Source organism: Sceloporus occidentalis, unplaced genomic scaffold, assembly GCF_023333645.1.
Source record: "Sceloporus occidentalis isolate IW3139 unplaced genomic scaffold, rSceOcc1.0.p SCAF_1, whole genome shotgun sequence".
In the NCBI taxonomy this organism is placed as follows: Eukaryota; Metazoa; Chordata; class Lepidosauria; order Squamata; family Phrynosomatidae; genus Sceloporus; species Sceloporus occidentalis.
The window spans coordinates 205,766,579-205,792,208 of NW_028316981.1; the positions used below are offsets into that span (position 1 = coordinate 205,766,579).

Consider the following 25,630-nt stretch of genomic DNA (forward strand, 5'->3'; position numbering starts at 1 on the left):
TACAATAAGACATGGCATTGAAATTGACAGCTCTTCGTTATGATGAGAGTACAGCCTCCTTACTTTGTCCGTATATATTTCATGCATAGGTAATTTGAAAAAATTACTTTAATTAATCCTACACCTCTATGTAAGTGTAGTAGGGTTTGGTTAATACTCTAGATATCTTCTACAAATTAGACTGTAATTTCAAACCATAACAAATATTTCAAGTACATTCTCTCTCTGTGTATTTGTGTGTGTGTCTGTGCAATTAGCCTCTCAACTTAAAGCAACCCCATGAACTTCACAGGGTTTTCCTAAGTAAGGAATACTCAGAGGTGGTTTTGCCAGTTCCTTCCTCTGGAATATAGCCTACATCACCTGATAGTTATTGGTGATTTCCCATCCATGTACTAGCCAGAGCCGAATATGCTTAGCTTCCAAGATCAGATCTTCCAAGATTCTGTGCCTTTAGGGTATTTAGACCAGTTGTACTGAATCAAAAGCAACAAAATTCTGGTAATTTACATTTAGTCATAAAGGAAATTAAGAAAAAATAAATAAATCAGCTATTTTGATTGAAACACCTGATCAGCTGTTGTTCTCCACTAGAAGTTGCAATCTACCTGAATTAATTGGGGGGAAAACACTCAACTTGGCTACATGAGAGTGGCTAACATGATATGCTGCATCCAGCACCAGTGATACCACTACTCACTATGGAGACCCCAGGCATGAGGAACTATACATACATTTATTAAGAAAAATAGAAAGTAGCATACATAACACATTCAAATCACATCATACAGAACTAACAAAATTTCTGTGGAAAGGGACAGCAGAAAGTGAGAGTTGTCTGAGACAATAGATACCTGTCTTGAAGAGAAAGTCCACAGAAATCCAGGAAGAATGAAGACTTGAGCCAGGAGGCTTCAGCATGCATGTTTTGGGAGAGGACAGGAACAAAGGGCTCAGACAAAAGCCTGAGGATGACAGTTGTGCATGTGGGGGTAAGACAAGCTGCTACAACTGTAGCAAAAAAACCTTTCCTTTTGGGGGTAATATTTGTACCCAGAACCCATGAGAATTCTGCGGGAAACCCTAAAATTTGATTATCTCTGATGGGGCATGAGAAGGTTTCTAAACTGAAGAGTTTGTCTGAATGTTTGGGAGAATGAGAAGGATTGATTGTGATCAATGATGCTTCATGGACTTTACAATACTTAGACAAGATCTGGATTCCCAAAGCTAAGAGGATAGGTGTAGGGTGTTTGGGAACACATAAAAGACAAAAGGGGATTTTAGTCTTGGTTGATCTGACAGAATTCATCTTTTGGTTGTCTGTTTTCCATCAAAAATACAGATGGGATGTGGCTGTGGTCTTTCTTGTAAGCTTCCTCTCCATGTTCCTCTTTGGTGCCACAACAAACCATAGTTGCCAGAATTCCATAGCATTGAACCATGGCAATTGAAGTGGTGTCAAACCCAATTATTTTTGCAGTGCATGTGCATCCTAGAAGAAAACTTTCACTGAGCCCTTGGAAGGTCAATGCTCCTTAACTGACCACAAATCCAGTCATCCCAAACCAGCATGGCTAAGCCATGTATTCTAGAAACTGATGTCTATAACATTTACAAGGCACCACATTAGGGAGGGGTACTGCTGGTTTAGACAATACTGGATTATATTGGCCCACAGGCACTATGTTTTGATAGTGGTGATTTATTATTATTATTATTATTATTATTATTATTATTATTTTATATCCAGCCTTTCTCCCAACATAGGAACTGAAAGTGGCTAACAGCAAATTTAAAAAAATACAATTTAAAAACAATACAAAATGGGAAAGTATAAATATAAACAATTATTTTATATATATATATATATATATCTTTATTAAAGTTTTATATTATACAAATGTTATATAAATATAAAAATTTAAAAACAGACAGTTATAAAAGTTAAAACAATTATGAATTAAAATGTAACATAAAAAATACAAGCTTTACAATTTAAAATGCACAACATTTAAATCAACGTTTAATTTATATAAATACAGTTAAATTTCTGCCTGTTTGTTACTGTGTCATGTAAAAGCAGCTTAATGGATTTCACTATATTTGGAGGCTTTGTTTGGGATGGTCCGGCTTAAAATATAGGCTGTGAAGCACACATGAAATTCCATTTTTTCCAGTGGATTTTCTCCAAATTTGGAGGGTATATTTAGTAAAGTCTGGTTTAAAATTTAGGCTATGTATGTACACAAAATTCACGTAGGGGAGATTGGGAGTACCCCCACCTTTTTTTTTTTGGATTATCAGAAAATTTGGAGTGTATGCCTAAAACGATGTGACTTAAAATACAGGTGTATGGTATATAGAAAATTGACTTCAGGGGTTATAGGGGGCACACCAATTCTTTTGCCATTCATACAGAATAGCATGACTCATAATTTGATGAGTTAAATTAAAAATTATTTTTGAAGGCTCCCATTAACTGTATAAATAAAGTTAAGTTTTTGTTTACATGGATCGCAGACCACTTCATCAGATGCCATTATTCTTTTTGCTGAAACAGTTACACAGCTACACAGCTCTTGCAGCTTTTTGCACTATTCTAGTTCATGCTCAGCCAATCAGTAGTTTTTAGGGAGCAGCTTCTCTATCAGTTAATCCTTATAACTATTTCTATGTTAAAATAAATGTTGAAACAAGCTAAAAATAGCCATTAGTAATGTTCAGGGGCACTTAAACTTTGCATCTGATTTTGCGCACTGGGATAATATATTTATATTTTAGAGGGGAGAGTGGAGCAAATGGGCTGTCACTTGCTAGCTTCAGTGAGTTTTCAGCATGGTAGACTACTGAAGAATATCTGATATGGGCTAAATAGGATTACAGACATTTTTAGGCACTTCACCACCAGCTGTTAACCACCAGTTTTGTTACTGCTTTGAGCTCACAGTGGCTCTCTTATTGATTTACTAATGAACTATTTTGCTGTAGATAAATACATAGTATTCCCAGTAACCTCCTTTGCTGTATTTTTAGAAACAATTTTTACATCCATGAATTCCCAGCAATGTGTTTAGGCAGCTAGAGTACTGTATAAATGAATGGAAGTAAAGACCTGTGGGTCTGGATGGAACCAAATTTAGAATAATTCAGATAAATATCACATCTCTGGTTTGCCTGCATACTAGACTATAATGCCAGAACAGAACCTGAGTAGAAATGAACCCTCAGATGGATTTCTGGAGTTCTTTGTGAACACTTTAAAACAGATTTAAATCAAACTGTTCCCTTTTTAACTTATATTGGAAAAAATAGGTTGAAGTAATTATCATTAATACTGGGCGGAAATCTGTCCCATATTTGAAAAAGGTAATAGTCAAATGGAAATTGCTAGTCACTTAATTTATTAAGTTAGTAATTTATGTTCCAGTGGGTTAATTGGCTTACAATGTTAAAATTCATTAGGGTGGTTGAGCCGCCTTCTGGCAGGTTTAGTAAGATGGAAAGGACTAAGGAGAAGACAGATGAGCACTGGAGGAAATTTAGGATGAGTACTATGGACCCTAACCCCCTGTTTATGGTCCCCAAGATCACCCTAAAAATCCTGCAAGCAAAACATTGGCCAAAAAGAAAAGTAAAACCATAAATACCATTAGTACTGAATGTGCTACAAAACCACACCCAAGCCCCAGACACCCAACAATGCTATCAAAATGCCAGAAATCACAACTCATAATAACTTCCAGTTGTAATCTCTGGCTGCTTTGGGGGCCAAAAATGTGAAAATATACCCCTGTCCCAATTGCTGACTCATCACAAATTAATAAGTAATTCGAGGTATTACAAGTTTTGCTGATCTAAACTCTCCTAGACCGCAAGCATATGCACAGAAATCTCAGCTAATGCATGATATAGGAAATGTGGATTTCAGAGACTGACTAATTTGTTAACTGAGGCAGGTTACAGACCGCCGAAAAGCGGCGGCTTGTACCCGCCCCTTTCCCCGGTGTATCGAGGCCTCAGTGGCCAGAGCGGCAGCTGCTGAGGCCCCGATCCGCCGCTTTCCGGGCCGTGGGGAAGCGGCAAAAGGCCCCTTCCCCACAGCCTGGAAAGGGGTGTCCTTGGGGCTTCAAGCCCCAAGGACACCCGGTGATGGCGGGGAGGAGGAGAAAGAGGCCGCTTGGCCCCTTTCTCCTTTGCGTCACTGGCGCAGCCGTCTGAAGGCTGCGCCCAGCAACGCAAACCCAGAAGGAGCTCCGAAACGGAGCTCCTTCCGGGGTTGTGAAAAAGGCGCCTTAGGCGCCCTGTCGCGGCCCCAATACGTCACAACCGCGCCACCTCGTTTGGAGGCGTCATGGTCGTGACATAGTGATGGCGGCCCCCATGTAGATGGGGCACCGCCATCTTGTATGTCCTCAGGACGTATTAGGCTTGGGGGTACCAAGAAGTGACGCCCCTTTTTAAAACTAGGACGTCCTGAGGACGTCCCTTATGGCCGTTTGTAACGCGCCTAAATAAATTTTGAGACCAATAGGTGTGAATTTTAGGGCAAATCTCAGCACCCAAGCTGTTTTCCCCACTATTTTAGTTGTGATTGTGGTCCCAAGATAAGTTATGTTTGCCTAGTGGTAACAAATGGTTAAACTAAGCATACTATGTTGATGTTATCAAAGATGCCTACATTCAATTCTGTGGCACCTTAAAAACTAACCCATTGTGTTAAAAGTTCTTTTAGGCTTAGACCTCCACTGATTCAGAAAGTAGCGGGTGGATAGTGTGCAAGGACAGTACATAAAACTAAGGGGTTTTCCGCACAAGCATTCAATTACATTCCATAAATATAATCAGGCATATTTGTGGGATAAATATGGAAATATATTTTCAGTATTTTTTTATGACAGTCTGAGAACATCTCCAAAATAATGATATGTATCAGAAGAGAATCCGAAAATCCGTGAATATTTATTCAAATAGTGTTAGTGGCCAGGATTCAAAGAACCGTGGAACTGTGGAGTTTAGACTCCCCCCACGCAGCACAGTAGACCTTCTCCTTCATGCCCCATGCCAAAGCCAGCAATTCTTTGGATACAGGCCCTGAGAATAATTGCCAATAACTGTATCACCTTAGTAAATCTTTTCATAAGAACTGAGCTATGTGCAATTGTTCATAGACTTACATTGGTATTTTTGTCCTCTTCCCTTCCAGTTAAATTGTAGACCACGGCATGTGTAGCAGATATACTCCAAATATCTGACCTACCAAGGCAAATGCAACCTGTTCATCTATTTATTACAGTGTTCACATGGCAGCTGCTTCTAAGCTTCTTGTTCTTCTTCTTGTTTCTTGAGACAGGAAATAGTCCATAGTGGATGACTAGTGGTCAGCATTTGACTCCATGGGTCAGATGTGCAGTCATAGTTTTCAGAAAATCTTGGAACCTTTTTAGAAACTCTCGAGGATTTTCGAATGCAAAGAACAGATTGTAAGATATCCTTACAATATTAATGAAGTTCAGGAGACTGATTGCGATGATGCAGTATAATTAGTCATTTATTTATTTTTTTGCTAAGAAAGCATAATTTCCCAGACAGATATGGAAGATAATGAACTTTATGGAGAAATCATGCAGCATATTTTGTTTATGACTTATTAAAAGGATCTTACAGAAATTGTCATGCTACACATGTGTATTTGGAGGGGGAGTGTTTGGGGGTAAAAGAGAAATATTAGTGTTACTAAGCCTTCCTCACATGATTGCACTTTTAATGTTTGGGTTTTTGTTGTTGAGGTTGTCATTGTTATGTTCTGTGCTAGACGGATATATGTTTGCCTGCTACATAGGTCATAGAATCATAGAGTTGGAAGAGACTACAAGGGCCATCCAGTCCAACCCCCCTACCATGCAGGAACTCACAATCAAAGCATCCCCAACAGATGGCCATCCAGCCTCTGCTTAAAGACCTCCATGAAGGAAGCTCCATTTCCTTCTGAAGGAGTGTGTTCCACTATTGAATAGCTCATACTGTCAGGAACTTCTTCCTACTGTTTAGGTGGAATCTCTTTTCCTGTACTTTGAATCCATTGTTCTGTGTCCTAGTCTCTAGTGCAGCACAAAACAAGCTTGTTCAATCCTCAGGATTGAACCACTTCAAATATTTAAACAGGGCTATCATATCACCTCTTAGCCATCTCTTCTCCAGGCTAAACATCCCCAGCCCCTTTAAGCCTCTCCTCATAGAGCATGGTTTCCAGACCATGCGCTCTAACAGTAAGATGGTGTTTCCTGCAGTCCAGTGTCACTCATGTTTACTCAGAGGTAGGTCTTGCTGAGTTATGTGAAGCTTGCTCTATATGGGATTGTAACCCCAGTATCTTTGGGGCCTTTCCTGTCATACAGCACAGCTGACTTTCTAATTTGTAACATAATTCTTCCCATGCCTGTTCCTTTGAAGTGTAATGAGTCAGTTCTTTCCATGTATTAAAACCACAGCAGCAAGGTCATTCAGTAACTCATGATGGATCAAGGAACAGAACAACAATCTGCCAAGTTTTGTGTCTAATACCTGGAGCATCATTTCTCTCTTATTCCTTTCTGGGTAACCTGGGCTGTTTTTCTCTTGAAATTGATCATTAAAAAAAAAAGTCCACAGAGGGTCATATTGAGGGGAGAAAAAAAGCAACCTCTAAGGTAGACTTGGATATCTTTCTGTTTGTCTGTTTTTATTTTAAACATGAAACTGTATAGTATTTCAGTGAACTGTGAAATATGCATAAAATATAAATCGGTGTATTGTTAGTATGAACAATGATACTTTGAAGATAATCCTGCATGTCCTTTTAAAAAAGACCTTTACTCTTCCTTTTCTTTGGCTTTTTGTTTTTTCCCCTTTTGTCATGATATCTTATCTAAAAATTACAATATTTTTAAAAAATGTCCAGTATCATATTGTAAAGGGAACAGTAAGTGCTTTGCAATATATTTGTCTTAGTGATATATTTACGTTATAAACAAATAAGCAAAGTGATTTGTCAAGAACAGTTGCTTTAACAGCAGCTATTTTTCTAGAAGCTAAGAAAAAAGCTTTCTTCTTATGAGGTTACGCCCGTTGTTGGCTGTTGTCATTTTAATCTTTGGGAAATAATTCTGTGGCATCCGATATTAATTGGTGCTTAATATAAAAGAGAAAAAACAAAAACAAAATCATCCTGGCTTAATTTTTTAATAAAATATTGGTGAATGTCAACACTGTATTATTGGATATGGATGTCAAAAAAGTTAATAAAAACTGAAAATATTACTGAATTACAGAACCTAAAATTAGAGGTTTTTCTTCACAAATGAATAAACTGATCCCAAACTCCTTTGTACAGAAAATGTTGAGTTTGCTGTTCAAGTGAGTTGCATCTTACATAGCAAATTTATTGTTGCAAAATATTTAAAGCTATTTGAGTAAAAAAAAAAGCCAAGCAGCTCCTCATTGTAGCACTGCAATTCATTTGAGACATTTACTTCTAATTTAAGTGTAAAGTTTATTTTATTTATTTATTTGATTTATAGCCCATTTTTCTCTCAATATGGTTATGCTTGCACACTTGTGCACAGATGTGTGTTTGAAGCGAGTTGTCTACATTTAAAAAAAAAATTAAAATCTTCCCTGAAGATGCCAGCCACAGATGCTGGCAAAACGTCAGGAATAAACTCTTCCAGAACACAGCCACATAGCCCCCAAAAACCATTAAAAAACCCTATTTTAAATTCTGTTGGCATGTTTTACATAATTAAAACTTCATGTGTGGCCAAGGGAAGGGGGCATTTTAAAAATGGGTATTTCAAGGGAATAGATTGTGATGTCAAAACAACCAACCCTAGAGCATAATGCATAACCAACTTTCCTCCAGGCTGTATGCATGCCTGGCTTAGTTTGTACCTGGATCAAGGTTTAGTATGAAAGCATAGCAATCTTGTTGAATCCAGATCTTATTGTTATTTGTATGAAGAACTGCCTGGGTACTCTAAAGTGTACTTCCTAGCCTTCAGTAATGAAAGAAATGCAGATTTATGAGCATTAAAAATGACATAGCTTCCTCTGACCACAGACTAGAAAGAACTTCTTTTGAGCTCTGTTTGTATGTATCGCAAGTGAAGTACACCAGAATTAACTAGGCTTACCTACTAACCTCTCAGTTTTGCTCTAAGTGGAGTCACATAAATATAATGAATTTCTTCACTGAAAGTTCTCATGGATAACAAAATAGACACATCATTTTTAATTTATGTACTGCAGTAATATTAGAAATATAGAATTAAATGGATTATTGTGATGATGATAATTATATAAATGATAATGATAATTATCATCATTATCATTTATTTATGTAGCACCATCAGTATACATGGGGCTTTACATGAATTATTCATACTTTAGTATCCTGCCCTTATGCCTAAAAGGACTTGACACACAAGAAAAAGAGGATGGCAGCGGGTTTAAGGATTATGTCCAGCCAATACTGACTCTGCTTCCCTCCCTATGGAAGCCACAATAGTGGCAGATGGGATGGAAGAAGGGCCTTTCATCACTTGGTGAGCCCACTCCTTTTTATTTTATTTTGTGGTCAGTCAAATCCAGTTCCTACTTTCTGCTCAAAGTGTAGTCTGTATGCACTGTTTCTTGTTGTTGTGTATCTTCAAGTCATTTCTGACTTAGGGTGACTCTAAGACAAACCTGTCACGGGGTCTTCTTGGCAAGATTTATTCAGAGGATGTTTATCTTGCTTTCCTCTGAGGTTGAGAGACTGTGACTTTCTCAAGGTCACCCAGTAGGTCTCCATGGATTAGCGGAGATTTGAACCCTGGTCTCCAAGTATCCTACTCCAACACCCAAACCACTATACCATGCTGGCTGTGCAGTGTTTCATCCTAGAATTATATTAAAAGACTAAAACAGTCAACAATAACATTGCTAGTTCCACTCTTCAGAGGCCTCTTAGAAATGAAGTCATTCAGGGTTCTTGAGTTGAGAGTTTGTGACTTGTTTATCAGACTAGAGGGGGCAATTCTTATCTTCATATACACACACACACACACACACACACATACATAGAGAGAGAGAGAGAGAGAGAGAGAGAGAGAGACTTTAAACATAATTTGAAAAGAAGGAAAAAAGGCCAATGCTGGTATGCAGTACAACTATTTAACAGTTAAGATGTCTTACTATACATTTCTGAAATAGACAATTTCTGTATGGAGGAATGATTTGGAGCAAGAGATACCCTCTCGGATTATAAAGCCTCCCTCTAATGCTCAAAGCAGTACCTGTCATGGAATAGCAATAATGATGTGGGAGATACAGGTATCTCCCTTCCCATCAGCAGTTCATTCAAATAAGACTCACATTGATATGACACCTAACATGTGTACAGAAGTGAGGCTATAGGTGACATTGTTATTGCTGCTTTGGAAGCATCAATACATCTACATAGTTACTATGACTTAATGACTCCTGTTCGATCCCTGGCTCTTCCACCCCTCCGCCTTATTATACTTGCAAAACCTGGCAGTTTTGGTGTAGAGAACATATGATCTTGATGAGTCTTAAATGTTCCAAATTGCCCAGATGTCACTTTTTGCCTTTGTTTTGCCTTTTCAAGGACTACCTAGTCACTTACACCTTATTATTTTTTTGTTTCTTTAGCCATTCCTCCTAAATTGAAGGAGATGAAAAGCCAGGAATCTGCCGTGGGTCAGACACTAGTTCTCAGATGTGAAGCCCGTTCTGAGCACACCTCTCTCAAATTCAAATGGTTAAAGAATGGAAAAGAAATAACAAAAAGAAACAGACCAGAAAATATCAAGATCAAGAGTCCCAAAAAACAAAAGTAAGTATACAGTGATCTACTTAAAAGGCTGAGGTGTGAGGGGGAAGTGGAAATTTTGACCAGGATGCAGGCAACAACTCAGTATTAACTTCTTCAGCATGCTCAACAGTGTGTTGCAATGTGCAGAAAGAGATAATTAATGGAAATAGGCTGCCACTTTATTTTCACTGGGTGATTTTATGCTGCTATATTCTTCTTCATAGAAACAAAATAGTTATTTTTGTTCCAGTTATAAGCTTTCTTTCATAATTACATTATCTTGCATGTAACATGATGGCCTCTATATAAAGCATCTTTAAACCTATCCGAGTAAATTTGCATTCATAGTGTCTGAAGCTCTTACAACCTATTGACTGTTTACAGAAGGTGCTGAAGAGGCCTCTATTATTTTCTTTCTTTAGTACATGCATATCCCATATTTCTGTCACATGAATAGTCGTTGGCTTACTTGTCAGCTGTTGTCATAAAAGTTAATGGACCCTAACATTATATCAAGTGTTTGTATAGCTGAATATACAATACTTGGAATACATAGGGTTCTTGTGCATAAGCTTCAGTTTTAATTAATTTGGTTAGATCTTTAAGGTCCCGATCCCACGGACAATTATGGCAACCCATGGGTTTGGACATTAAAAAAATACCCTTTTGGATATGTTCAAATCCCCATTCATCTGTGAAACATACTAAGAAGTCTTGATCTTCCATAATCTAACATCCCATAGAGTGGTTGTAAGGCTGAAACCTTGTTAAAAGTAACAAGGTGGATTTTAATAAAGCAAAGTCCAAAATCCACAAAGGAATTGTTGTTGTTGTTGTTGCTATATATTTTTTGTATCCCACTCTTTTTCCAGAACTAGGACTCAAAGCAGCTTCACAACATTTAAAAACAATACAGTTCAAAACATAGACAAGTGATACATTAAAACAGAGTTAAATTGTTAGATTACTAAAATAGATTACTTATTAAAAGAACAAAAATATAATTAAAAAGATAAAATTTTAAAACACTTAAAATGATACAACACCTTTAAGAAATTGTTTTTAAAAGCCTGCTTGCATAAGAGGTTTTATGCTGTCAGCGGAAGGCCATCAAGGAAGGAGCCATTCTGATCCATTCCCTGGGAGATCAGGAAGTTCCAGAGTCTAGGGGCAGCCACCGAGAAGGCCCTCTCTTGCATCCCCACCAACTGTGCTTGTGATGGTGGTGGGGCGGAGAGAAGGGCCTCTTCAGAGGATCTCGGGGCCTGGGCCGGTGCGTATCGGGAGATACGATCTGCCAAATATCGTGAACCTGAGCCATATAGGGCTTTATAGGTCATAACCAGCACTTGGAATTGTGCCCGGAAACAAATTGGCAGCCAATGGAGCTGTTTCAACTGGGGTGTTATGTGATCTCTGTAACCTGCCCTAGGTAACAACCTGGCTGCAGCTCTTTGGACCAGCTGAAGTTTCTGAACACTATTCAAATAACTATTGGTGAGCCAAAAGTCACAAAACACATAATGCAAGCTTTCAAAGCTCCACTGGTTTCTTCAACAGGCAAAAGATGTTGTAAAAAATCATACAGGAAGAAGAAAAATGATGGCATTGAAGTCACAGGCCTACATTTTGAATAGATACTGTCTCTGCTGTAGTCCAGTTGGAGCAATCTCATTGTAGGCAAAGACCATGTCTCTCTTCATCATGTGAGGATCTAGACATAGGACCATAAATTTTAAACTCCATTGCAGCAGCACAGTAATCCCTCTTGGGATCCAGGGTATCTCTGTCTCTTTTGAAGCCACAGGCCTCTTATTTGGGCAGAGAATATTGAACAACGAACCCTTCAAAAGCTTGCAATAAGTGTTTTGTGCGTTTTGGCTGGCCCATAAAAGTATCACTCCTTTGTGGGTTTTGTTTTATTTTGCTGTATGACAAGCACAGCTCCCCTTGAATATGTTTTAAGGTAGGTTTTAGTGTGTTTTCCCTGTCTGATTGCTGCTGGATTAAATATCAGCACACATGTGTCCTCCATGCTGCTGATTTTGGCAGCATGTTCTTTGTAAGAAGGAGAGAACAGAGTTCTTGTGGCTTTGTTTTAAACAATGGACATCTGGAAAGTGTGCTGTGGTTATTGTCATGGCTGCAGTACTCTGTCCCACACAGCAGCCAGAATTAAAGAGAGCACTTAACTTTTAAGTGTTACAGACTTCTTCTTCTTTTTCTTCTTACAATTAAATGCCAGAGCACTGAAAATATAAATGCTTTCTGCTTTGTTGTCCTCATCTGTCATTATGTTAAAGGAAGTGATGGATGAGTTAGGAAGAGTCTGCTAGAGTTAAACCACAAGATGAGCCTGATCGATTGAAGCAAAAGAATTGTTAAGGTTTTTAGTCCACAGCTAAGCAGAAAGGTCTGGCAGAGGATGCTTTGTTCCTATTGTATCATCATAGGAAGCCTGAACAAGCTGACCTGTTCCAGGGAGGTGACTCATATTCTGGTTAATTCAGGTTGTCTTGGAATCAAGGGTGAAATATTTTTGATTTATGAACAGGTTATTTTCATTATTATTATTAGAATCTGTATTGTCCACTTGGGTCTTATAGAAGTTTGATTTCTAATCCATAAGAATGTTGAAACCCACTATATATTTTAAATGTTTTCAATTATACTGTTTTTAATGCTGTGAAGCCGCTCTGAGTCCCAGTCCTGGGAAAAGAGCGGGATACAAATAAAACAAACAAATAAATAAATAAATAAATAAATATTTCACCTTATGCAGGCATCAGATTTTTGCTTTTAGAGAATATTTCACCACTATTTTTCATATTATTTTTTAAGCAAGTAGCTAGGAAATATGGTGGTTCCTTGGAAGCTTACCAGGTTTCTCAGCAAAAAGATCGGTAATTGGGATCCCTTGAAAACTTATCAGAGGTTTCTCAGTAAGAAGATTAGTAATTGGAGTTTGGTAATTACAGTAGCCGAAACCCAGCTACAAATCTCAATTAAAGCATACCCGTTGAATTAATTGCAGAATGCTAAGTTAATACTTATAGAAATCCCACTAATTAAATTCCATTGATTATAACATTGGTCTAAGTCGAATTTCTAGTCCCAGCCAGAGTAGATACATCAATTAATGGAACTTTCTTAAGTGTTACCGTTCAGCACTTAAATCAGTGGGTATAGTCTAGCTGAGTCTTGTAATTAAATTTAGGCCTTTGTAATTACGTTTATCCTGCTTTTCCTCCAAGGAGCTCAAATCATACATTGGTCCCCCCCTCCCATTTTATCTGTGAGATATGTTAGGTTGAGGGGTAGTGAACATTAAGTTGGGATTTGAACATAGTCTTATGCTAACCACTGTTGCTCAAACTAGCATAAACTGGGGGGATGAATTCACATCAAAAGTGAGATTGCATTGTGATATCGATGCATTTCATTTGCATTCAGAGTATCTCATAATCATACTGGCTTCATTCATCAGTGCATTTGAAGCCTATTTTAATTCATTCACAATGCCATGTTTTCTGGGATTTATACTGAGATTCTACCTTTATCTGGTTGACCTTTGTAGATGTTGTGAATGTGATTATTTTAAATATAACTGTCTTATATTGCTATTTAATTGAATTTGGTTTAATATCCTCTTTCTTTAATTGTGTAAGCCACTACGTAAAATTTTATTACTAAACCATATTCAATCTGAGTAATAAAAAAGTATTTATATTAGATTTGAAGAGATTAGCCATTATCATGAAATTACTTTTTTGTTAATTCAACACGTTATTACTCTTCATTTTGTTTTTAGTGAAAAAAAGTTGAAAAATATCAGTTCATGCATGCAAATGGTGTCAATGCAATACATATTAAAGCAATTATCTTGCAAATATTCAGGATCTGTATGTTCAGCTGATTGCTAGAGGCAATCCAGTTTTCTATTATGGAATAAAAAGCGGAAAAGTAAAGAAAGGGTGAGATATTTAGCCCTTTTCAGGTACTCAGATTAGGTTAAGTATTCTTTTTAAAAGCATCACTAACACTATATGTAACCATGATCATTCATCTGTTTGGATTCTCATGCAACCTTCTTCTGCTTCTGCACAATAATCTTGAATGCTTCCTTATTTTTGGAATCATTGGGGTGGTGGTTGGTATTACACATTCCTTGCAGCAATAGAGTGTCTTTTTACTTCTAAAAAAGGAGCAACCAAAGTCTACCTTTGTGTACCAGTGTACCTTTTCCCCATTCTCAAGGGCTATTTATTGATCCCTTCAACTCCAAAGCACATACCTTGTTACTTGCAAAGCACTGAAGGATGGGGTTTAAAATAACATACCCCTCAACTCTCCCTGTTTGGCAGGGACAGTCTTGATTAGTCTCTTGCCCCACTTTTTCCGTTGCTTTTAAAATATCCCACTTCCTCTCGCATCTTCTCAATTTCCCTCTTTGTCCTTGGCTTACTTCAGTTGCTGCAAACTGAATTCGAAGGGCAAAAGCAGTGTGCGCTCAATTAACTGAGTAATGAGAAAAGGACAAGGGCATGGTGGAATCTTGCCCTTCCCAGTATGCTCAGCCAAGGGAAAAGTGCTGTAGTCTCTCCTAGCTGGCGTGTTCATCCTCACTGATAACTTTAGCTATCTTGACCACATTTGGATTTTGCTTGGTCACACATGTCCTCTGTGAAATGCTGGATAGTATGAAATAACTGTTCTGATTTTTTTATGGAATACTTTTGCATCTGAATATAAAAGTAATTTGTCACCTTTAAAAAAAAAGCTGTAATAGACCATAATAGGCCAAAAGTTGTATATAACGACTGGATTTACTTATTTTTTCCTGTCTTTCCTCACATACAAGCAGAATTTCCCAAGCATTTGTTAGTGCTGCTGTAGTGGCTTTCGAAATGAAACCACTCTGGAAGCTTGGCATATGAGTGGCCCTGCACTTTGCATTGTCATAATGGCTTCCCTTTAATTCTTGCACATGGGCAACTATTCCACCTAACAGACCCCAAAGTGCCAACATGAGAACAAAGTTACAGTGGCAACTCATACATGTAAGCTTTTAATTGTTTTCCATTTTTTGAACTCCATCTCTACTGTTACAAATAAATAGATCTAAATTGCAACCTACATTTGCCTGACTTGGAATAAGTCCCTTTAAATTTAATGGGCTTTTTTAAATAACACATAAAAAGCACTTTGAGAAATTATTTTTAAACAAAGTGTGAATGTACCTTCTCATTCGACATCTAACTATGACATACCTATTCTAGGTGACCTGTATTCTGTTCCAAAAAATTGTGTGATATCACTAATAACAAAAATGTTCCTATGAACATATCCCCAGTAATCATTTTATTTTGCTTGGAACGTTGTTAGAATGTGATACAGTTGGTTCAATTAGTTTTCACTTTTTCTACGCCCTGAAGTTGGCATTTTAAGCGTTTCAGAGAATGCTTAATGTTAATTGTTAAAGTAAAATGTGTAATTCTGAACTAGTGAGTGTCCATATCCTCAGAAGCCTTTTAAATGGACTGTAAGAAATTCCAGTAATGGTTTATGGAAGACAGTAGGGTTTTCAGTTTTCATAGTTTCATTATCAGTGTGTAGCTAGAAACTGCACTGGATTCCCCCATTGTGCATTGTTCAGAACTAAGTTTCTGCAGGTAGAATATTATTTGTGTTGATGGAATGAGTTCACTGGAAACTAGTTGATAAATTTTTATTAGCAGTTTATCACTTTGGTGTTTTTTTTTTTGTCCAGAATTTATCATTATTTCATTTGTCAGTTTGTTACATAATAGTTTGGCTCTACTTGCAGTTATTTCTTTTCATGTGCTTGTAAATTGTAGCAAATAAATCAGTTAATGCCATACTAACTAGTGGCTGGTCATAAAATAGTATCTGTTACAGACACACTAGAAATTGGATAGAGATTAAAATGGCAAGATGACGCTTGGTGCCTTGTTTTCAGTGCCCTTCTCAGACTTGTTGAATTCCAAAGTCCATAGTCTAGGAGACTGATCATTTTAATAACTATGTGTTTCCAATGGCTTACTGAATTTGGGCAATTTTAAAGTTGATTAGCCACTCAGCAAGTTCTTCAGGAACATACCTAGTACTTGGTAGTATCTATAATTGCTGGTCACTCAGAGCGATTTATCAAGATCTTATTTCTCTTGAAAAAATTAGGGGTTCCTGCCTAGTGGCAAGTTATGCTGCTTGCTAAGTAGGAGTACTTGTACTTATTCTTTAGATATCTCTCTGATATCTTATTCCCTTTTTAATTCTTCATGGAAGTTTGTGTTCTAAAAAAGAAAAGCATACAACCTTCTGTAACAGAGGAAGGTTGTGAAAGAAGGTAGATAAAAGGATAAAGTAACCCCATTGTTTGTGAGTTTTTGGAGATACCAGGTTATAGGTGACTGCTGCTTCCCTCTGTCTCTGTGCTTTAGCAAATACAATCCACCTATAAAAGCACTAGATCATGTCTGATCTTGGAAACTAAGCAGGGTCAGCCCTGTATAGTATTTAGATGGGAGACTGCCAATGAAAACCGGGTGCTGTAGGCTATGTTTCAGAGGAAGGAACTGGCAAAACCATCTCTGATTATTTCTTGCCCAGGAAAACCCTATGAACTTGATAAGGTCATCATAAATTGACAAACAGCTTGAAGGCATGCACACATCAACGCACATGCAAACACACACACACATTTTAATCCCTCTGATGAGTGGACTTTTGAGTATTGCTTTTGGTCCTTTAGTCTGTTTGGATCATTTTTTTGCTAGTGTTGTGTGGGAATTAAGTGAAGGGCTTTCTGAAAAGTAAACATAGGCGTTCTTTACAGTAATTGTGTGTCAGATCTGGTTCCTTGTTCTACTAAAGGTGGAGTGAGATGAGGTAAAGGAGAGCAATGTTGATGAGATTCAGTAGTTCAGTGGGAATTTGTTTAATTGTTCATCTGTCCCTGGAGAAGATAATTTGATTTATGGGCTTATTTAATATTTGTTGTGTGCCTTCAAGTAATTTTGGACTTATGTTGATCCTAAAACAAACCTATCACAGTGATTTCTTGGCAAGATTTATTCAGAGTGGGTTTGTTTTAAGCTTCTCCTGAGGATGAGAGAGTGTGACTTGTCTGGGGCACCCAGTGAGTTTCCATGGCTGAGTCAGGATTCAAACCTTGGTTTCCAGAGTCAAAGTCCAACATGAATACCATTGCACCACACCAGATCTCTGGTTAATACTTACAGTACTTAGTAATAGGGTATTAATGATATTTATTAAAAAAAACTCCTGGTCTGGTCTTCTTGCAGTTCCCTCCTCTGTCCAGAGTTTGGTTCCAAGCACTGAATATTGCTTAACTTCTAACTATAAGTTTGATACTCAAAATTACAGCATTTAAAAGAGAATCTAACTCTGCCAGTAAAGACCTTAATTGTAAGATGATTTGTTTATGTTTACTCTTATATTGCTATTGCCTTTAGTTGTCAGGATAATTTTTGACACGTTCCCGGACCAGGAAAGGATACCATGGTGGCTTAGAATGATCAGTGAAAGGCCAGATTCAGAAGGGACATGGAGTATGATTGAAAGTAGTTTAAAGTGATTTAAAGGAGCAGTCATTTCCAGAATGGCACCCATTCTTGATAAAGCAAATAAATTGTCCCAGATGCATTCACTTTCTGGTTTGCATGTATTTCATAGTAGCATGAACGTATACATTATAGCTTCAGTAGTGAAGGAGCATCATAATTAGTGTGACTTTTCCTTTGGATGTCACCTCACTTGCAAGCATCTCCTTCACCTCTGCCCCCTCTCCCAATTTCTGCCTAGTTAGAAAACTGCCAGTTACCTTGCTGAAAGGAGCTTGAGATCCCTTCCAATCATTTTGCCAGTGTGGATGGCTTGCTTGGAAGAGACACCAGAATGTGGGACAGCAGAACACCAACTGGCCAGGAATCTGTATTGAGCAAATTCACTGTGATACATGCCATGTCAGAACCCCAAAACAAAACAAAATAATATCCAACAATAACTAATAGAGAAAATAAACATGTCCCATTTGGTACTCCCCCTCCCCTGCACCAAATTGTGATTATGTATGAAGTGCACTGAAATCCACAAAAGCTCATACTAAAATAAATGACTTTAAAAAGATATAGTCTTATGGAAATGTCAACTAATCAAAGACTATAGATTGTTCCTGGTTACCAGGGGCACAAATAAGCATAAACAGCAACCCCTTCCCCTGCAGCTGAAATCACTTTTCAGTAGTGAGGCTTGCTGTCTTGGGTCCCAACCAAATATTTTTAATAAGTATAAAAAGTGGTTTGAATGCAATAAGAAAAAAGCACCTTAAGGATATAAATTTATAATTTATTTATAATCCTGTTACGCTGGTTTATCCAAGATCTTATTACAGCTACTCAAGAAGCCAATACCTGTGTTTATCATTGTGGGACTATCGCAAGCTGCCTTCCTAGATCCTATCCTTGTGACATATAATGTGAAAATGAACAGCTAATAGAAATGATACAGTGAAACTGTGCCAAAAACAATTTATTGGTGCTCTCAGAACAAATAAATATTGTGATAAAAGCACTTGAGCCATAAATGGCCTACTTTTCTGGCTAGTGACCTTCACAGGTTGCCTTCCACCTCTGTTTTCTGAACAACTCGTCAAACAATCTGATCCATCATCCCAGCTTCCATGACTTGTTTTTTTTCATGTGTGTGTTTAAATATTTTACTCCCCTCAGCTAGCACAAGCCATGGATGATGAATGGTCAGTAATCATAGAGATTGTAAACCCATACCTGTGAAAGACAATAACTTCCTGTCTCTCCGTTAATTTCAAGTGTTATGTATGTATATTGGAGCCTTCCCATCCATGGGGGTTCTGTTTCAGGCACACACATATGTGCATGGATGTGTCAGCATCTGTGTGTGCATGCAGTGCCATTGAATAATATGTAGTTAAGCAGTCCATGGGCATTCAACTCCTCAGTTCACTGTTACACGCACCGTTACAGAAGGTCCACTTTGTAAAAGTTTGGAAAATCCATTCATAGAGTAAGACCATCCCAAATATGCCAAAAATCTCTGTTCAACTGGTTACACATTTTCCACGAAGAGACAGCAATTTAATATTTAGCTGGTTGCAGTGAAGTTTCATAAAAACCTTTTGAACTTGTCAAGATGTACCAAATGATGTGGCACACTACTCTATATGCATGAAAAAAGAATTGGGATGTCCACCTGGGGCTTTCCAAAATCAATTTCACCTGTGCTGGGCAGCCTATATTTCAAGTCAGATCAACCTAAACATATCCTGGAAAAAGTTATCCAGTCATTTCCCCATAATACAGCACCAACAAGAACAAATGGATTTTAATTAGATAGATAGATAGATAGATAGATAGATAGATAGATAGATAGATGATAGATAGATAGATATCTTGCAGCTCAGCTTGTTCTCCCAACTATTGTGCTAAGAAGTAAAGCAAAAATAATATAAATGGTTTAATACCCATTCAAACTACTTTCTCTTAGGACATTCTCAGAACTTCGCATTTCGAGAGCTTCATTGGCTGATGCTGGAGAATATACATGTAAAGCAAGCAACAAGTTTGGGAATGACAGCACCAAAGCTCGGGTAATCGTTACAGACATCAACGGTAAGGCATGGATGAGTTTTTAAACTGCAAAGACTTGCAGAATGTTTGCAATTAGACATTATTTCTCGCATACCTCAGGCCATCTTTGAATTGTTTAAACCACACCTGCATATTTTCAAAATAATGGGGGGGAGAGATAAACCTTTTCCTGTGGCATTTCAACATATCTGTCCTGCTAAATGAGCTAATCTCCTAGTGCCTGTGTGTTGAATCCATGTCATCTTCTGTGCAGCATTTTAACTCAGCAACTTAACTGCACACCTATCCTTCTGAATGTCTCTGTGATTTCTGACTAGATAGATAACTGTGACAAGTTCACCTTTTGCACATATAAGTGCCTGGCCAATTTGCTGTCCATAGTGGATGAATCATTACAACACAAATTATATGAAGGACATGGGGGGTTGTTAAAGGCATTATCTTCTCTTGAGAAATGTAATTTACATTTGAGATTGTGAGGAACAAAAATGTATTTCTAAGCTAAGAAACACATATGCTTTAAGCTTTGTTCTGCTTTGCTTATCTCAGCATACACATTCTAATCTGTTTACTCTATCAGTATGCTTAATCTTTATAACAGTACTTCTTTGGTTACAAGCCTCTTGGTATATATGTTGCCATATTTTTTCTTTATGTGGGTGAATTCAAGCATAGTGTAAGTAGCACTGTGTTAAAATCCATAAGATCAGTAGAAGACAATGAAACCTATGATATACCAAAGTGTTGCAAATTCTGGATGAATTTAATTGCTTTGCATTTTTAAAGGTTCTGAAGAAAAAAATAAGCGATGTACCATGTAGATGGGGGGAAATAGCCATGTAAATTGTATAATTCTTTATGGTCTTTCTTCTTCTTCTGTACAGTGGCCTTTTAAGACATGCTTATTGGTATACATCTTTGAATCATGACTAGAAGTTTTATTTCAGTAGTTAAAAACAAAGTGAAGAATCATCACTGTGTTCTGTTATGTACTTTGACAGTCCTGAACTTGACATTTTGAAATTGGATAATTGAGAATGTAGTACTTTCTGTTCTCTTTCCTGGCCTCTACTTAGATCCCTAAACACCATTTCCTGGTATACACTGATTATTTTTATACTATTTCACTAGAAGTATTGTAACACATTTTGACCCCATGTTTGGTATCAAAAAAGTTGTTTTCTATGCAGAAAATGTTTTCTGCACAAAACAGCCACATTGAAATTTACAAAAAGTCCTCAATGACAGCTTTTTTTACACAGAAAGCAGCTTTTCAATGTTTTTACACAGAAATGTTTCTTTACCATTTCCCAAATATTTTCAGATATTCTACTCCCCTCACACACACATACACACACCAAGATGAACACCAGTCAAGGCAGCCAAACAAACGTAATGGCTTCTTGGCTCACTCCACACATTTCAACACTATCTGACCCCATCCTCAGGAGGGTGTCCTATACTCATCTATTTCCCCACCTACAGGCTAGTTTCCATTGCCATACTTGTCTTACGACTTCATTTCTGTACACAGTGCCTGGTTTCCAATGTCTTTGTTCACTAACAACCATCATTAAAACTGGACTTGCTATTTCATTTCCATACACAAAAGATTTTGAATTTGAATTGACATTTTCATACCATTGGCATATATATGTCTGTCCCTGGTTTCCATTCCACTCAACACCTCTGAGGAATTAGACTGTAGTCTACAAAAGCTCGTGCTGCCAATTTCTTTCTTTCTTTCACTTAGTCTCAAAGGTGCTACAAGATGAAGTTTATTGCACGGGCCCTGAAGCGGGCCCATTGTGTTCCAAAACGGGACACGCATGGGCGCACACAGGACAGGGCGGCGTTCCCTTACTGCACAAGGGAATGCCGCCACTGTCACCAGGCGTTCCAATCGCGTCCTACATCCATTCCAGAGGGCGCGATATCTGAGATATCTATTCTTAGCCCTATCCCGTTCCATGCGCGCCCATGTGCATCCCCATTTTGGAACGCAACGGGCCCATTTTAGGGCCTGTGCAATAACCTTCAATCTCTCTACATACAGACACTAGCAGTGACACTTTCCTGTCTTCACAGAGCCTCTTTATCCAATATATTACTTAAGCTTACTAATGGTAATTTTACCTCACCCCTCTTCTGAACCTCAAAACCAACACATACATTACCATTGGGAAGAGGCAAAAATGACATGGGAAGTCATTCAGTCTGCATGGATGTTAACAAGAGCTTCATGGGAACCAACTATGCAGAAGCAGTTCACTCATCACTATTGCAATGTATGAATTAGTTCCTTTTTTCCAGCTAGAATTACAGTGTCAGATTTCTGATGATAGTACTAAGGAGTTCTAACTCAGTTTTCTACTTGTATTTCTAAAAACATTAATAAAAGTAAATTCCATATAGCTTGTAATAGCTGTAATAGCTGCAAGAGATAGGGTGAAATGTTGTTAAAATGATGATCAAACTTAGGATGAAACACTAGAAATACATAATACCTTTCAAGTAAAAAAGTATGTAAAATGTTCCTTGTAAGTTTCAGATTACAATAGTAATTATTGTGATATCGCAGTACTGATTTAAAAGTATTGGAGTAATGGCTTAAACAGGCTTTTCTCTTCCCTTGTAAAGTTATTTAGTTCCCATACATAAAGGAGTTGTTTGCTCATAAATCTGCAAAATTTCACACTTGGAATAGCTTTACCAGCTTCCAGTGATATCCCAGAGAGTTAAGACCAGCCAGACATGCTAAGCTAAATAATGACTCAGATGAATGGACATATATTTGAGTATGAGAATTTTTCTGTGCTCTGTTACATCCAAATAGATAGGAAAGGAATCATAGGATGGGGAAAAATGGGGGTTTCAACTGTCATTATCCTGTGAAAGTTGAGCGATTGCGATAAAGATTTTCACATGACATTGCTATTAAAGAGGACTTATTCTGGCAATAACTAGGTAATAACCAGCAACAAATAATTCATGTGGAAATCCTATGAATGATTTGTTGCTGGTTATTACCTGGTTATTGCTGGGATAAGTCCTCTTTAATCGCGATGTATGTGAAAATCTTCAGTGCAATAGCGTAATTTTCAGAGGATAATGACAGTTTAAACTCCATAGAATGTATTTGTGTGGAGAGAGGAAGCTTGTTCCATGATCTAAAAAGTATGCCATTAAAACACAGTGGATCCTTCCTATTTGCAGGAGATCCTCCACATAAAGGGAAAAACATATGCTGAAGCCCTGTTTAAAGCAATGGGTGTGCGTTCCTGTGCATAGTGGGGTCTGAGCACAGCAGGGCACGCATGCAGCAGGCACACACACCACTGTTTTAAATGGGGCTTGCCTTTCATGTAAGGTTAAAGCTGCGTATGGAGTGCCCGCATATGGAGTCGGCGCACTGTACTAGCCAGGTTTACATACCATTTCTTATACTGAAATTAGGACTTGGTTTAAGTGGCATTTTTGTAGCACTCATTGAGACTGTCGAGAATATTATATCTTTTTAAAAAAGGACATGTAATTCTAGCAAGATTCAGAGGTTGTTTCTTTTTTAACTTAGTAAATAAAAGATGGTTTACATCTTAACCTCACAAGCTGGTCCAATAGATGAGCATTAACTTTCCTGTTTGTGCTCTCTGATACAATAGCTACCACCTTAACAGCAATAATATTTAGCACATTCCACTTCAGAACTTTTGAGGAGCCTGCAAGACTGAATTTATGTAAGGAGAGGTTTGGATCCAGTATGACTGAATAAAGAGAAATAAGTTTTTCATGGGGAAGGGGGACTACTGTCTTTGAGCCTGGTTTATCTACTGTCACACTGACCTTGCTGTGCCATGGGTGCATTATAGTTATTATATGTACAAAATAAAAATAGTCTTATATTAGTAGTATTTTATATGGTGTCATCATCTAGAGACAAAACTGGTGTTGGTTGTAGTTGCAGAGGTTGTATTTTTGGATTATATTCTAATGAAATATTCCATTAATAGCACTGAATACCCTGTAGTTCTTATACCATTTATGTCCTTTGGCCTCTCATTGAAGGGCTGGTGGACTCAATACAAAATCTGAAATAATACCTTCCAAAGTATTGTAAAGGGGTGAGCAGATAAAGAACTCTATTCACAATTGGGAGAGAGGCATATATTGGATAGAGTAGCAAAGCAGTCAAATGCAAACCTCTCTTGCAAGTACCAACTGATTTTTAAAACTGAGGACTACTTGTAGATATCCGTCTGAACCTTATCAAGTCTTCAAAATGAACACATGACTGTGGAACATTCCATTATGTCTTGAACCAAAATGCTGTACAGTGGGACTTTGGATCCACTGGGCTTCCATTCTGTGGGGTCCTGCTTATAGGAAAAAATGCAGATGTTTATATTCCATATTAAATGGCAGTGGCATGAACGTGGACACTCTGAAACACACATATTCACATCGATGCCATTTAATAATATGGAGTGTGACAATTCACTGTTGCTTGAAAATGTGAATCCTGCAGTTGTAGTTCATTGTAGTTCGAAAATTTCTCTGTATTATTCTATGAAGTTGTTGTATAAAGGTAATATTCGTAATTACCCTTGGGAATTATGGTATGATTGCTTTTCTCATATCTGTAGTCTCATCACTAGCATGTGTTATATTCAATTGAGAGGAATGCAGTTATACAAATATGGAGCTGCTTTGCTTTGAAGATCAATTTAGATATGTGTCTTCCTTATCTCCAGTGTTACTTACTGGTGGCATCTCTTGTAGGCATGTATTTACAATGATATGAACTCTGTGTGCAGTGGACTCAAAGTCATTCTAAGGCACCTACAGAAGATCATGGGTAGGGGTGTAATTAGTTCATATTACTAAATAACTCCTTCTTATAAATGGCTTATTCCATGGCCATTACATATTTCATTGCTGTGTCCTTCCAAACCATTTCTGACTTACGTATGTTGACCCTATGGAAAACTTATCATGGTGTTTTCTTCACAAGATTTATTCAGAGGGGCTTGCCATAGCCTTCCTCTGAAGCTGAGAAAGTGGGGCTTGCCTAAGGTCACACAGTGGGTTTCCAAGACTGAAAAGAGATTTGAACCTTGGTTTCTTGGAGTCCTAGTCAAAAACCATTATGGCATGCTGACTTTTTACCATTTTCTACCATTATATATCTAGTCTTTATATAGAGCACTAAGTAAAGTTTTTTGTGTCAGCTAGAGTATACCCAGTGAATTAATGGGAACTTGATAAGTCAACATTTTTATTAATTCCATAAAATCAGTTATTTTACTTTTTCAGGAGCAATGTTTTTACAAAACAGGAAATAGTTAGAGGAGTCCAGCATTTATTTATTATTTTTTCTTCTTTGTTGTTTTTTAAGATCCTCTGGCTTCAAATGCTAGAGGGAGCCAAAACCTGCAGAATTTACACCATACCCCAGAGGGTACAGGGACTTTTTTGTTTAAAATAAAAATGGAGGACATAACATCGCAAAAATAGATTTAGGATTTCCCAACCCAGTAATAGGGACAGTAGGCTGGGGAAAAGTGCTGGGTATCCTAACCATTCTAAGTCAAAGTAAAAAGTTGACATCCCCAGATCTAAGCATTTGGTTGACAACGTGTCTCTCTTATATATATATATATGATGGAAAACTTAGAGCCGAAACAGACTGGCTTATCACAGCGGCTTCTTGGCTTCTTGGGAGCATGGTGTTGTATGCATGATGCAGGACCCGAAGCCGCCCCGAAGCTGCCAGGAAGCCACCGGCTGTCCATATGTGGGGCGGCTTCACAGTGCTCCAAATTCTGTGGTGAATAAAAGAAACAAGAAAATAGTAATTTAGCTTTCTAGCCAATAAAACAAGAGCAGAGAAAAAGCTTCTTTGCTCACCCTTTGCTGGTCTCTAGCTAGCCAGGTTCATGAAATCTGAAGTCTAGGTAGATTTGCAGGATATTAACTTTTTAATAGGGCCAAAGTACCCTAAAGGCACCAGATCTCATCTGATTTTGGAAGCTAAGCAGGGGCAGCACTATGAAGTACTTGAACGGGAGACCACCAATGAATACCAAGTGCTGTAGGCTATATTTTG

The 25,630-nt window shown here is 37.7% G+C and overlaps 1 protein-coding gene across 1 annotated transcript in view; it reads left to right on the forward strand.

Annotated features, from left to right (window-relative positions):
* Nucleotides 1-25,630, forward strand: part of LOC149323257 (pro-neuregulin-1, membrane-bound isoform-like) — a 656,320-nt gene that overhangs the window by 465,921 nt on the left and 164,769 nt on the right. The window contains exon 3 of the mRNA XM_089488655.1: nucleotides 19,421-19,545. Within this exon, the coding sequence (XP_089344781.1) occupies nucleotides 19,421-19,545 (125 nt within the window). The remainder of the gene's footprint in view (nucleotides 1-19,420; nucleotides 19,546-25,630) is intronic.